The sequence below is a fragment of the Astyanax mexicanus genome, chromosome 15, assembly GCF_023375975.1.
Source record: "Astyanax mexicanus isolate ESR-SI-001 chromosome 15, AstMex3_surface, whole genome shotgun sequence".
Taxonomy (NCBI): domain Eukaryota; kingdom Metazoa; phylum Chordata; class Actinopteri; order Characiformes; family Acestrorhamphidae; genus Astyanax; species Astyanax mexicanus.
Genome location: NC_064422.1, coordinates 35,497,291 through 35,513,448, shown reverse-complemented (window position 1 = coordinate 35,513,448; position 16,158 = coordinate 35,497,291). Strand labels below are relative to the sequence as shown.

Below are 16,158 nucleotides of genomic sequence, written 5' to 3'. Positions count from 1 at the left end.
CATAAACACAGACAAAAGCAGGAATTCTGAAACAATATATTTGTTCCAGATTAATCTTATAGATAAATCTTAAGCCTTATCTTTTTTTATTGACAGCAAGCATCTATGTGTTTAGATAAGGTAGGAAGACACAGGTTTTCACTGGGTGTCCATTTTTCCACAAGGCTATTTATGATAAATACATAAATACATAAATAAATGTTTTGAACTTCAAAATGCACAGATTAAATTTCTACTGCAGAGTTAGTGTTCTCTTAGCATGACAAACCGAGAAATAAGGCTGCTAACTCAAGGCACATGGAAAAACATGAGCCAGGACCAAATATTTCACTCTCACTTCTGAAAGACATCGCCTTCCTCTACTCCAGACTATCATATTTTAATCTGGCTGCAACAGCAGAAGCGTTGAGAAAGGGAAACCACTACAACCACTGGAAGGACAGAGAAACAGTCACACTTGCCAAAGTTTATAGATGAAAACCAGGAACACAATTTGTCTGTAAAATGAGTCTTTAGAAACTTGGCATTGTTTTTTTCTTTCTTTTTTTGTATCGTTAGCATGTCTGCTAACCTACCACATTTCTCAATTGGTATATATAAAAAAACAATGGCAGAGCAAAAGCCTATAGGGTTTATCATCTAATTTCATGTCACGTCTTATAATAGGTGTTCATAGCAAATAGGACACAATTAAGCAAACAGGGCATTTGAAAACAATAAGAAAAAAACAGCCATACCATCACAGTGAGTGTGAGCACATGCATGTTCACAATCACCCTACTGCAGTTATATTATAATGTAAGTAGTGATGTGAATAGCATACTTCCATTTCTTAGATCATAGTAAGATCGACAAATCAGATTCAGACATTTGATCAGAAATTTATTTCAGTAATCAGGATTTCTGAGTCTGTGCATACTAGAAAACAGACTATGCACCTAAAAGATGGTGAACAAACTGTAGAAATTACCCTGAAATTGAATTATTTAAATAATCTTCATCTTCTAGCTGATGTAGGTTTGATGGTTATATATATACTCTGAGTTTACAAATCTGATTATCTTGTTACCCAGGTTCATGCAAATGCATTGATCAGTTTACTGACAACTCCGATGATCTGCAGTAATCAGATTATGAAGTGAATTTAAACACACACACAATGACAGGATTTAAATATCTATAAATCAGATCCACACTGAAAGAAAAAAAAAATAGGAAAAGGATATGAATCAGTGCATATTTGATTGACTGGCTGATTGAAAATTAGTTTTGTTATAAAAAGCAATGGATGTAGGTGATCTGGGAAAGGTAATAAAAAAGGCTCAAATATCCAAAACAGCACCCAAAAAATAAAAATAAAAATATCAAAAATCAAAAACACCATCAACACTTGTTAACCGTGTGGGATGGGGCTGATGAAAAGGCATGTGTGGGACAGGGGGCTGGACTTGTTAGAAAAATGAAAGGCTCAGTTCAGATATCACAGTCCTTTAACTAAGGCCTTTTTTAATTATTTTATTTTAAATGTTTATTTTCTCCCCATTTTAACTAAGCCAATTGCCCCATCCAGTCAGATGCTACTCAGCTGTATATGTCCTATCAGTGGTGATGCCACAACACAAGGAGGGTGAAGACAAGCACATGCCTCCTCCAATACATGTGAAGTCAGACTCCACCTCTTTTTGAACTGCTGCTGATGCAGCATTGCCGAGTAGCTTCACAGCACTTTTGGAGGAAAGTGCAACGACTCCGTTCTGATACATCAGCTCACAGACGTCTTGTGCTGATTGAGGGCAAAGATCGCCATCTACCCACACAGAGAGAGTAAGCTGCATGACCGGGATTCGAACCACCGATCATTGTCACCACCTGTCTAATACTGATTAATACTGATAATGCTGACCTGACTATTAGAATGACCTTTGAAATTGTCCTTAGCATACGTTTCTTTAAGTTTGACACTCACGTTTTGGCTTATATTGTTAAAGGAAGCATTTGCAACAATATGCAATGTAATTTTAATTCTAAAAATATATATATTTATTCCCTAAAGATTAGAATTCACAATTTAAATTTTGAATGGATTAAGAACAAGGATTGAGAAATTAATTAAATCATTTTTATTTCACTATTAATACCAACTATTTCTAAGAGATAGAGAAGTCTCGCTTTCTACAAAGGCACTGAAGGTAACCTTAACTTAAGCCAGCTACCTTTTAGCATTTTTCCTGTTTTTCTAACATACAGTATCAGTACCTGATTTAGCCCAAGGAGAGCTTAATGATTAGCTGACCACTAAAAAGCTTAATGTTTTTGGTCTATTTGAAGGGGTTAAGGACTGTTGTGAACTTTGCCGTGGGGTTAGATGGGTATTAACAGGAGTGTTTCAGACACACCCGATCATCCCAAAAGGACGGTACCTGGAAGGCCAGTTGATTGGGGAAGTGGTGTCTCCTTCTGAGTCAGTCTGGAGTGACCACTGACTGGTTGGTTGGCTATGGCAGCTAAATGCAGCGAGAGACACATGACTGAGTGAACTCATGCTCAACATAGCCATTGATCTTGGAACAAACACACACAGGCGAACGTTTATGAAGTTTGAACAGTACAGCAGTTTACAGGTGCATGCTATTGGTCCCAAAAGCACCTATGAGAATCCAAATAAGTAATTAAGGCCGTTTAATGATTTGTCATGGTCTGTATAACCTGTTTTTGGGGTCAAAGCATATAATTGGAACACGTGTTTGTGCGTGTGTGCGTGTGCGCGTGTGTGTGTGTGTGTGTGTGTGTGTGTGTGAGAGAGAGAGAGAGACTTTATGAAGAATGATGCACAGTAAGAGCCAAAAGATGCAACATAGTACTAAAAAGCCAAAAGATGGGATTTCGCAACAAAGTATTTGGCCAAATATGGAAAAATAAGTGAATAAAGACTGAATCATTTATGCTGAATAGTTACGACTGCAGGGGGTAAGGGACTGATCAGGCAGAAAGCATATGGCAGGTTTACGTTCATTTTTATGCTCTACTTGCACAAATTAAAAGAAATTAAGCATTTAGCATCCCTTATGATTGGCCTGAGTTTGCTGTCCTCTCACAAAGCTGTACAGGTAATGCTAATGTTAGCAGAGCTTTTCACTCACATGTGACTTAAGTAGCCTTTCTGAGGTACACTTTAGCTTGAAACAGCACTGCTGAGGTAAATTCATGACTAGTACAGCACTGCTTAGAAAAAATTATTGTGCTTTGAAGATATGTCTGCTGGGATGATAAAAACATTCAGAGTTCAGTAAATATTTTTAAATTGTAGTTTTGACATTTTAATTAAATTTTATTTCGCATATTTAAACACAAAAAAGAGAAAACAAAATAATTAAATGTGTTAAAACATTTGGCTAAATACCAAACAATCCCAAATTCTCTATACATTAGCATAAGCATACAATCTGACTCATAAAAATCTTGGCAGAACTTAAGCTGAACCCAGCCTTAATATCTCATAAATTGCTGTCATCTGAATGCTATCTAATACGCAGTTGACGATAAGGATGTGTGGCGCAAACAGACAGAGAATGAATGACCCTCCCACTCTCACAGCGACTGTAACCCTCCAGCAATGACAGTAATACAACACTAACCTGATATGGGACAGGAGGCTCTGCCAAGTTATGAAACTGGAGCTCGCTCTGTGGTGAACTGCAGTTTTAAGGTCATGTTCTAAACTTTTCACCCACACCAGTCAAAGGAAAGGAACGCTGACATGTCAAACTGAATTGCAACAGGGATTACAGCAAATAAATTTAAACGTTCGATAACAGGAGAGAAGGCCTGTTTAACTGAGGGGGATTTGTACAAGTCACAATGATGCAGAAATGTGTGTGAGCGATGGGATATGTGAAAAACCTAACATGGCAACAAGGGAGGCAAATATTTACTGTTTTTTTGTGTGCAGACTGCAGAATGTGTTTTACATGATAAATTAGTACATTAAAAGTACATTATGTTCAACTCTTAAAACCCTGTACATAGGCTTAGTCTTCAGATATACATCCTTTCAATTCTACCATAATTATCAGGAATTTTAAAGGCCCTTAAATAGAACCCTGTGGATCTCCATTTAAAATCTCAAGAATTAAGGTGTGCTAAACTTTGGTTAAAAAAAAAGAAAACTCTTTTAAAACAGTGATTATAGTGAATTTTTGCTATTTTTTCCCACAATTCACTGTTGTCTGCATTGCAACCACCAAATTCAGCTGTGTTAATTTAAATTAATGGTCATCCAGGTATGCTTAAAAAATCATGAGTCATGAAGCTATGGTTTCTTTTCAATAAAGCTATGGTTTCTAATAAACATAAAAATAAGAGCAGCCTAAAGTTGAATATAAATGCTTTTATTAATCCAAAACTAAACTACTGCACCTTATAATCTGGTGTGCTTTATGTGTGAATTTTACCAGTCAGATTGTAAGAAGCAGTAAAATCACTCTGTTGAGTTACAGCGTTATACAGGAGATTCTCCAGCGCTGAGACTTGAGCAGTATTAGCATTATCCACTAATCACAATACTAGCTCTTTTGCCATTTAGAGATGAGTATTTCAATCTGCAGCCTGCTGCTAGCGCTAGCGGTTAGCTGCTAAAGCTGCTGCACCCAGCCTTAGTTGAAATCTGGAAATCTAAGCTTACTGTACAAAAATGTAAGCGCTTTACACTACCAAATAAACAAACAGTTTTCAGGAGAGAAATTTGTGTAGTGCTCATTTGATGTTAAAATATATATATATTTCAAGAATTAAAGTTTTGTTTACTTAACTTAGCTTATCTTTGCTGAATTAGAAAGAAAACATGGCGACAGCCCTGTTCCCTGTGCGCCTTATAGCTGTGAAAAATATATATTCAGTATTTGTATGCAGAATCTGTATGCATCTCCCACATAATAAACTACATAAGAAACAGGTAGCTGTTGAAGATTTCTTCCACTTGGTCATTCACATTGTGTTTATTTGCATTGAATTTGGCTTGTACCGACCAAAACTGCCCTAAATATCATATTCTGTAACTTTTATACAGGCCAAGACATCTGTAGACCAATCTGGAACATCTTATGCACTTTTAAATCCGGTTTAAGGCTACACCTGAGGTCTCTTTCACTAAAAAAATGGAAGTTGAATAATCAACAGCTGCTTTAGAAAGGCTCAGCTTTGGTCATGAGACAGAAATAAGAAATAAGTCACACTAAAGCTTAAGGTCAGCATTAGCAAGTGTCCGCTACATAGGTGTAAAGTCCCTCAGCACTGGCCGGTGGAGCAGTGGAACTATGATCTCTGGAGTGATATTGGAGCTCCAGCCAATATCTCTGGAACAAGTGCCAAAACCCTTACTAATGCCTGTAAGGATAAATGTAATCAAATCCTTAAATAACATGTTCCAACATTTAGCTATACCACACTGCAGTAAAAGAAGATAAATGACAGCATTAATATGGACCACCCATTAATGGAGAATATAGGAAAAACCCCAGTTTCTGTCGATGCAGAGTCATTATAGGATGTGTGTGTTTTGTGGTTTTGCATGAGGAAAGTGTCTGTTAAAGGCATTACAAAGAGTCAGACCACTGCAGGCCAAAACTGTAAAACTGTATCCAAAATGAGCTTTAGAACGGGAAGAGAGGAAGATTATTGTGGAGGTAATGTCTCTCTGATTGGCTGTAGAGGGAGGCTGAAAGAAGAGATACTGGATAATGAGTATTTGATGTACACAAAAAGGATGATTACAAAGACTTGTTCAAATATGCACATCAATAGTCTTGTCATGTTCGGAAAACGGGGCTTCACAATATTGGAAAAAAACTGACATTGAAATATTAAAACAGGATTTTAACAGGATGCCATCTGTGCATCCAAGATTAGAGTAAAACAAATGCAATTGATCAAAAATAATCTGTCTTGGGTACATATGTCATTGAATATGAGGAAGGTGCTAATTTTGTTTTGTATCAGGCAGCAGTCTCTGTGTGGACAGAAATAATAAAAAAAAAAAAACAGACAAAGAGAAATCTGTGTTTTTAAAAAATATCCATACATGTGTGGAAAGGACCTTACTTTCTTGCAAATTGTTTAAAACATTTTGGTTGAAGTTGCTGACGTTATTTTTTGCCCTGTAAATGCACTTAAAATACTTTAAGTTTCCCACAAATCGTCAGTACGCCTTATAATTCAGTGCGCCTTATTTATGAATTCTCTCCAGCACCGAGGCTGGAGCAGTATTAGCATTAGCCGCTTACTGCAGCGCTAGCTCTTTCACAGTTTAGAGGTGAGTATATCAAATTGTAGTCTGCGTGTTTGCCATTTTAAGACAAATTATGTGGGACGAATCGCTAGATGATAGTGCCCTGGGTTACCAGAACACTCCGCGCATTTACTAGCGCTAATTGCTGCTAACTGCGGCTAGCAGTAAACAGATAAACAGTTTTCAGGAGAGAAATCTGTGTAGATTAGCAGCTAGTGCTTGTTTAACTTAGAAAGAAAATGTTTTTTTTTCTTAAGAATTACAGTTTTGTTTACTTAGGCGTCTTATAATCTGGTGCATCTTATGTATGAAAATAGACCAGAACATAGACGTTAATTGATTTAGTGCCTTATAATACGGTACATGAAATATGGCAAACAAAAGCATATTATAATAACATATACATTACATTGCAATGAAATAGATATCATTTTATCATAAGACTCCAAACTTATGAACAGTGATTCTAAAAACAGCATCACAATAACTACATTATCAACATATTGTAAAATAAATGGATATGATTGTAATAATTGCCACTGACATCAGTATTAGCCTTTGTTTTTACTTAGCTAAGAAAGCCTATTAATGTAAATAAGCTGGTATATAAATTTGCTTAAAAATGTATTTTATTTACATTTTATTACTTTAAACATTTTAAAGTAATATATTTAAACATTTTATATTCCTATACCGATCTCTGAATATTTTTAACAATATTTTTAGATGTTTATTGCTCTTTGAATGTGTAAATGCATTAGTATGCTACTGTATCTTCATTATATCAGTGGCATCAATTGGTCCTATTTATCGTTCAAAAAACATGTATCATCTTGACAGGTCTAATATCGTTTGTCTAAACCTCATCTTTGCATTTCACTAGTTTATTTTATAGTTTATTTACCTATTAAAAGTCTTAAGAACCTTCACTTGATGTAAAATATTTAATCTACAGTACTGCTCAAAGAACCATTAGAAGTGTATTTTTGTTAGCAGGTGAAGCCTAGAAATGACTTCCTTGGTAGAAAAATTAATAATAAAAAAAATAGCAAAAAAAGTGATAGTTATGAAAAAATGAACTTACCCTTGCCTGTGAAGAATTTGGTGGGCCTGCTGCTCGATGAACATATCTCCAGGAGAGGAGGCCGGTTTGGGTGTTTGGCCTGCTTTAGGAGAGCTGGGGACCACTGTGACCCCCGTGTATCCATGCTCTCTCGCTGGAGCTTTGGCACTCCCGGAAGTGTCCATATAAGCTGAGTGGTCCGGAGCCGCCTCGCCTCCTCCACGCACTGCCCCTCGGTCCTGAGCTCTCCGCTGGTTCTCCAGGTTCATCCTGCGCTCGTGTTCAGACAGCGACCCGGACAGCTCCCGGGTGTAGTCCGGATCCGTGCCGGTCTGAGCGGGGGTCCGTCCTGCACGAGAGCGTGAAGTGTGGGCATTGTGCTCTACCTCCTCCGCTCCCTCCTCCAGCAGCTTGTGCTGCCGGTCGGACCCCTCGGGCTCTCTCCGGACCCTGGAGTAGTGGCTGCTACAGGCCGGATCGGACTCTTCGTCCAGGAGGATGCGGTAGCGCTCTGAGAGTTGGCGGCGGCGCTCGGCTTTGTAGCGGGCAATGCGCTCAGCTTTAGATTCCTGCTCTGATTTATCCACTGAGACGGGGTTGTAGGAGGGGTCAGCGTGGGCTCGGGATACAGTGGGGTCATCTTTACCAAAGTGCTGAACAGGAACTGAGAGGATGAAGGGAATTATAGTTAGGAATAGGACATACTTTAACATAAACAACAAAAGAACAATTTGAAACCCTCTGGAATATAATCAAGAGAAAAATTAATGATCACAAGCCAATCAAACCAAGCTGAACTAATTGAATTTTTGCACCAGGAGTGCAGGCATAAAGTTATCCAAAAGCAGTGTGTAAGACTGGTGAAGGAGAACAAGCCAAGATGCAGGAAAACTTTGATTAAAAACCTATAAATAGCAAAATCAGAGAAACTGATTCTTTTTTTCAGAGAGCTATAAGAGAGCTTTTAACATAGTTTTTAGAAATTATAATGCCTTGCTAACCTCATTTAATGCAGGTGTTACAATGATATTTACTATGATTTTACCTATAATCCAGCTAGTACAGTCACCAGTACTTTCTATTGCATGACTTGCATTAGGACATTTGCATTCACTGTGCATTTTAAATTTAAAATTACAGGCTTCTAAACGCTCCACCTCACTTTTAAAACTAACAAGATTTACATTTCATAATTAACCACTGATTAAATAATATAGATTATGAAAGATAATAATAATAATAATTTGGAGAAGGCAGAAACAAATTAACAGCATATACCAGTGGTTAGCAGTGGAGAACACGGCCATAAATAATATCAATATATATCAGGATATTTTTGCAATTACAAAACACTGAATTTGAAAAAAAAATAATAATAATAAATAAATAAAAAATTATATATATATATATACATACATACACAGGACTAAAGTAAAACTAATTATACTGGATAGATATTAAATTAAATTAAATTCAATGGTAAATAAAGTTTAGTTTTATAATTGAATGCACATTGAGGCTACTGTACAGACTCTATACATCATAATATATTAGATGTCTTACCTGTACATGGGTCACACGAATCTGCTGCTCGAGTATATCTGGGCGTGTCCTCCTCTAGCAGCCGATTGGTCACCAGTCCAGTGGTGGGAAGGGATAGCTGTATATCGCTGTCGATTCCCTCCAGCCGCCGTGCAATGCGCTCCTTCCTAAAAGATGCAAGAACGATAAATGGAAAAAGGTCTCTGAAAAGAACACTCTTAATAAAAATAAACTGTGAAAAATAATATTCCCATCCAGTCACTTTCCATTCGGTGCATTCCTAATGAAAACACATTCATGGCAGCAAATATTCATTACCCATTAACTGTTAAAAAAATCTCACCTGTTCATGTTCCAGCAGTCACTCTGGCTCGTGCTGATGGTTTCAAATCGCTTCCTTAACTCTGAGACTGCAGAAAAAAGGGGGGCGAACAATAAGACTTTCATGCCGTGAAACTTATTACAAGAATAACATGGAATATTCAGTTAAAAGTCAATGAAGTGTATGAAAAGCCACATAAGAAAATATGATTATTTGAACTCTAAGACTTTACAGCAAGAACACATCTGTACCGTGCAGCACATAATTCAGTAATTCAGCTCCTCTGTAAAGAATTCACTCTTGCACAAGCATTCACAACATCATCACGACTCCATAAAATCCAGGAGCTCTCAAGCAACACTAAGATTTTCCTGGCCTTCACTAAACACCACAGCTGCTGGAATGAAGGACGAGCTTCGAGCCAAAACTCCCCTAACAAAGTACCTTAGAATATGTGCAATGAAAACTTTTACTCTCACACCTAAACTCTGCTAATGACAGGAATAAAGAGTGCAAATTTTAAGTTTAATTAATTAATTAATTATGTTTCTTTCCCCCCCAAAAAAAGTTAAATAATAAAAAAAAAAACACATCACTTCACTGCTGTAATGGACCAGCAAACACACTAAACATATGGACAAAAGTATTCGGACACCTGCATATATAATTATATATATATATATATGTATATATATATATATATATATATATATATATATATATTTTTTTTTTTATTATTATTATTATTATTATTTTTTTTTTAAAGATTGTTAAAAGGGGAGTCATTTCTTAAGAGTAAGTGACTCTTGTCTAAAGCTTTGGAAAAAGAGACCACTTCAGTTTTTTTTAAACAGTTTCTCTGGTTTTGCTATTTACAGGTATATGTTTGAGTAAAATTAACATTTCTTTCAAATTCCAAATATAAATATTGTCATTTAGAGCATTAATTTGCAGAAAATTAGAAATGTCTGAAATATCAAAAAAATATCAAAAAAGATGCAGAGCTTTTAGACCTCAAATAATGCAAAGAAAACAAGATCACATTTATACAATTTTTAAGAAGTTAAGAAATCAATATTTGGTGGAATAAAGCTGTTTTTTAAATCAGAGTTTTCATGCATATTGGCATGTTCTCCTCCACCAGTCTTAAACACTGCTTTTGGATAACTTTATGCCACTCCTGCTGGACAAATTGAAGCAGTTCAGCTTGGTTTAAGGGCTTGTGATCATCCATCCTCCTCTTGAGTATATTCCAGAGGTTTTCAATCTGGTCAAATCAAACTAACTCATCATTTTTAAGTCGTCTTTTATTTTTTTCAGAGCTGTAAGGAAGAAAGAATTGCTGTGAGGATTTGATTCATATCCCTCCAGCCAACACCTGGTATTAGGCTTAGTGCCAACAGGTTCATGCTTATCTGCTTCTTACAGAGAGTCCTATTCTATTGACAATACTTCTCTACAGGAATTAGACAAGTCATGTGTATGCATTTGCACATCTGTGTCAGCAATAAGAACATAAACATAAAATAGCTAAATGCATTTATTAAAAGCATTGTTGACAAACTCATAGTCATGTAGAGTATAAAAAAACAGCAGTTCAAAGTCTAGATATAAAAAGAAGGATCATATCTACATGTATTTCTAGAGCTTCATGCACTGTACATTCCTGTTCTCCAACTGCAGATAAGACCAAAATAAAACCAAACCAAAAATAAAACCTCTTTCCAAGTCCACTTAAAGCTCCAGACGCAATTCTGCTCAAGACTATATAGAATGACATGCCAGCAACAGCAAACAGGAATAGTTAAGGTGCTAGACAATTGGTCTGGGTGATATGCTAACAAAAAATATATATAATTATACAAATATAAGACATTTTCATAATATACAGTAGGGGTGTCACGATCTCGATATTTTATCGAAATCGAATCGAAATGAGGTCACGATCTCGAGTATCGAAGTCAAAAAGAGGATCGACGATCCCTCCCGCGCGCGCTACGCAAATAGCGCAGCGCGCTACGCAAATGGCGCGGCACCAACACAGCGCATCCTATTCATTTAAATAGAGATAGCCACTGCATGAGCGCAGTCGGCGGGAGTGTGATCACTGTTTTTATCTGTCCAACGGGGGAGGGGGGGCGGGGGTTGGGCGCGCAGGTTTTGTATCTGTATCTAACGGAGGGGTGGGTGCGCGCAGGTGAGAGCGTGTGAACTCGCTGAAATGCGTGTGTCAGTGTGACTTGAGAACACTGACTATAGATCACAGTGAGGTGGATTAAAAATCTTAAACTTATAATTGACTACACCTGTTGCTTTCCATTGAATTAAAAAAACATCTTTCTCTCAGATAAAGTAAACACAAGCGTGTTTTTGACTAAAATAAAAGCTTTTCAGGAGAGATATAAGTTATGTGTAAATATTTATAAGACAATACCCACATCACTTATCTAACCAGCCTGTACTGACTGCCCCCCAATAATGCTTTCAATAACCTCTTGTAACCCCTGGGAGCCAGGGGTTACACTCTAATAGCCTTTAATAGTCTTCAGTAGCCTTTAAAAGACTTACCTGGCGGCCGTGGTGTGTCCACTAAACTCCGTAGTTATAAACATCCTGAGGTTAGCAGCGCGCTAACTGACCTGTTTATAATGTAATCCGAGCAGTGCCTCCGTGTCGGCTGTTCTAACCTGCTGCTGTTAGCTGCTTGGGCTGAAAGATGAACTGTAGTGAGCTGTATTATCCGGTTAGTGGGGTTAAAACCTTTATTTGTTTACAGAAACAGTAAAAACGGACTGGCTGAGCTCTGTAGCCCGTGGCTGGGCTGTACTGAAGTAGTGACTGAGTGAAGAGAGCGGAGCTTGTGCTGCTGCTGCTAGTGGTTGGATGAAGAACTGCAGCTTCATGTAATGAGCAGTTTCACCAGCCATCCACACACAGCTCTGATAAACTGCTTGTTTTAATAGTGCACACTGTTGCTACCAAAAAAGTCACTAGATGGCATTACCATATATATCTTAATAAATAATAATAATAATAATATTTATAATATTTATAATAATAATAATAATAATAATAATAAATATATTATTTAAATTTTATGAGGCATAAAATAATAACAAGAAAAAAAAAACAAGAAAATCGAGAATCGAATCGAATCGTGACCCTCAAATCGAAAATGAAATCGAATCGAGGATTTAGAGAATCGTGACACCCCTAATATACAGTATTTATTTTTGCCATTTTAACAGGCAAAAAAGGGGCTGTAGATGTAAATATTTAAAAACTGCTATTTACCATTCTATACTTATTACAGTATAGTGATTTATATTTAAAATGTGCTGTACTTCTTTTCATACAATTACACAGGACAAATATTACATTCTCTATAATAAAATGCTCACTTTTTCATTGTTCTTTAAGCAGCAAGATCCTCTGCATTCACATACAAAAGTATATTGTGCATCAAAATAATATATGAATCATGACACAATATAAAGTTTCAGTTCATAACACAATAAAAAGCAGCAAATACACACAGTGTCACTGATGTGAAGCACCAACAGCTTTTGCCCAGTGAGTGAGTGAGTGAGAGTTATAAACCAGGTCCAAAAAGTAAAAAATGTCAAAATTAAGGGTCACTATCCTTTCTCTATCTAATAAAAATCAAACAGTGGTTTAAATTATATTTAGTATTTATTTATTTAAGATCATTTAGAAATAATATTTAAAAAGTGCCAAAAAATACCAGTGGCATACAATAAAATACAATTTCATTTATTGCAATTATTTCTGGGACAATATATTGTCAAAAAAAAAAAAAAAAAAACAGTGGTCATAAAAGGCACCATTTATGCAATAACCACTGTTCAATCAAAAAAGTACTTCCAAGACTTTAATTGAGGGGTAAAATTTCAGTTCAATACAAAAAGCAGCAAATACACACAGTGTCACTGATGTAAAGCACCAACAGCTATTTCTCAGTGAGTGAGTGAGTGAGTTAAAAACCAGGACCAAGAGGTCAAAAATGTCAAAAATAAGGGTCACTATCCTTTCTCCATCTAATAAAAATAAAACAGTGGTTTAATTTATATTTAGTATTTATTTATTTAAGATCACTTAAAAAATTATATTTAAAAAGTGCCAAAAGGTATATTTGCTATTATCATATCAGTGGCATACAATACAATAGAATTTAATTTATTGCAATTATTTCTGGGACAATATGTTGTCAAAGAAAAAAACAGTCCAATATTAGGCACCATTTATGTCCAATTAAAAAAGGACTTCCAAGACTTCAATTGAGGGGTAAAATTTCAGTTCAATACATAATAAAAAGCAGCAAAAACACACAGTGTCACTGATGTACAGCACCAAAATCTAGTTCTCAGTAAGTGAGTGTGTGAGTTAAAAACCAGGACCAAAAGGTCAAAAATGTCAAAAATAAGGGTCGTTATTCTTTCCTCCACTTGACAAAAAGCATATTGTGTATCACAATAACAATATCTATCACAATACCATAATATATCAGAAATTTGCCCAATCCAACTAGACAACTTGACACTAAATATAATGTTTAAGAATAAAACATCCCAACCCTGGCTAATGGCCTCAGCACAGTTCCACATTCCCCACCACTGCTTTCCAGTCTTGTTTGTACTGGAAAGCTCAAATCTTCTAAAAGCTCTTACCAGACGGAAGCTGCTCCTCTGACAGATGAACTAAATCATGCTCTCCCATTATTAAACCAAGCGTACATGTACACTGAAAACACATGCAAGAAGGTCCTTTCTTACAAGCAGCAGGGTCGTTCTGAGGGCCACTGAGCAGAAACAGTTACTTGCCTAAAAACAGGTGGCCCCCAGCCGGCCAAAAATAGTCCATCATCCCACATGGAGCCCAACCCCCAACCCAAACTCACGGACAGTAAGAAAACCCACTCGAGGAGCCTTCAGTGGAGAAATGCAATATGGTTCTAATTTGTATCCATTACTTGTTGTGGAAATAAACAGGTACAAATATTGAGGGTGTTTATATCTTGACAAATATAATGTACTAAATATGAGCTTTGAGTGAACCAGCTATATCCTCCTGAGACCTGGAGATTCAGTTTTGTACACTGTAGCAGACAGTCCGTCAAACATCTAAGCCTGTCACAATAATTACATTATCAACTTATTGTACAATATATGGGCATGACCTCTATATATATACACGTTGAAAAAGTTTGCCGACTTTGATATCACCTATTATGTTTTTTCACAGTAAGGGAAGCCCCTTTATGCAAATTAATATGTATGTTGAAAATCATACAGTGGTTTAACGTTATTTATTTATTTAAAAATTATCACAATTATCACTTTAACAGGGCATAATTGCCTTATTATGCAAGTATATTTGCTACCATTATATCAGTGGCATACAACAGTCTTAAAATGACAATTTAACGATTAATCATTAAATCAATCATTTAATTTATTATTAATTTATTTCTGGCACAATCAGTTATCTTAACAGGCCCCATTTATGCAATAACCACTGTCCAATCAAAAAGGACATCCTGGGCTGTCCAATAAGGCTTCAAAGGAGGGGGTTTGGCCAGCAAAACAGGAGGACATTTTCAAATTGCTGGCTATCGCAACTAAATATGTCTTAATTTGTTTTTCAGATATTTTGTTTTTGATCCTTAAAACCAGACTAATTATTCAAAATAAGATTCTTAACGTTAAATATTTCAGAAATGTACATATGTACATTTGTACAAATGTTCACCCTGCAGCTGACAACATGACTTACTTTATTTTATTCTTATATTTATTATTTTATTTATTTTATTCTTTATTTTAGATTCCATAGAGTAAAAACAGAGTGGTTGGATGAGTTTGTTGGATGGAACTGCACTTTACATACTGACAGTATTTGATAAATTAACAAATCAATATATACTCAAAAACATAGAATATTACACCACAATTTATTTACATTAATCTGCATTAAAAGTACACTTTCCCATGCTTGTTGCAATTACATTTTTCATCAGAGAGGTCTCTAAATCCACAAATCTCCAAACTAACTGACTGACACTTTAAATCATCTTAAATATTTTGACAACTGCCTAAAGGTTCTGCACATCTGGGTCTCAGAAATATATTGCTCTCTATACATTTCCAGCTATAACTGAACCCAAAATAGACACAGCTGATCAAGACGACATAACACGGGATTCATTCATCTCTTCAAACTATAGAAACTATGGTGAAAGTTTTGTGAAACTCACCCTTGGGTAGAGTGACCAAAGGATTGGCATCAACAGCTTTATTGGTCTGGTTTGCCTCGTCTTTATCCTCAAATGAAAACTGTTTCTGAAAACTGGAGAAAAAGAGAAAACTGGCATTAGCATGAAGTGCACTGTTAAAAGTATTTAAAAAAGTTATGTCTCTGGAAAAACTTCTTAAGGTGCTTTGAGGAACCTTTTTTTTGTAAAAGAAGAAGAACAAGGTTGGAGAACCTTAAGCTTGCTTGAAAGTTCCTGCAAGAATTAAGGTTATTCTCTACAGTCAGTCAATTTGACCCCTACAATTTATTCAAGGAACTTAGAATTTTGACAGTGTGAAGGGAAAACCATTTAAACTAAGTTAGGTCAGACTTTGACATTTAGAGCTATGCAAATTGCAAACTATTTGGAAATCTGGTAGACTGTTACAAACAGCCAATACATCAGATTTATTGTAGAGGAGAACACAGTCACCGCCACTTGTTGGCAGAAGAGCTGGAATTAAGCTTTGGGGGGGGAAATGTAGAATTCCAAAGCACAACTTACAAGAGCTCACTTAGCCAACTTGCCACTACTGGAATGCCTTAACTGTAAATACCACACTGATCGAAATATAGTTTCTTGACAGCAAATGGAGTTACTGGCATGCTGCATTAAGCAGGACTCAAAATAAAAAA

At 36.1% G+C, this 16,158-nt stretch overlaps 1 protein-coding gene and 1 long non-coding RNA gene across 13 annotated transcripts in view; one reads left to right on the top strand and one right to left on the bottom strand.

Moving 5' to 3' along the window:
* Positions 1-16,158, top strand: part of LOC125781294 (uncharacterized) — a 488,206-nt gene that overhangs the window by 384,807 nt on the left and 87,241 nt on the right. The window lies entirely within an intron of this gene.
* Positions 1-16,158, bottom strand: part of svila (supervillin a) — an 89,899-nt gene that overhangs the window by 61,592 nt on the left and 12,149 nt on the right. For 6 of the 8 annotated variants that reach the window (XM_049464951.1, XM_022670370.2, XM_007259655.3 and 3 more), the window contains exons 3-7: positions 15,485-15,576; positions 9,232-9,298; positions 8,910-9,055; positions 7,368-8,010; positions 2,421-2,504 (exon numbers count right to left, since the gene is read on the bottom strand). In XM_049464951.1, the coding sequence (XP_049320908.1) occupies positions 2,421-2,504; positions 7,368-8,010; positions 8,910-9,055; positions 9,232-9,298; positions 15,485-15,576 (1,032 nt within the window). The remainder of the gene's footprint in view (positions 1-2,420; positions 2,505-7,367; positions 8,011-8,909; positions 9,056-9,231; positions 9,299-15,484; positions 15,577-16,158) is intronic. The other 2 variants (XM_049464952.1, XM_049464954.1) reach the window with 1 other exon arrangement.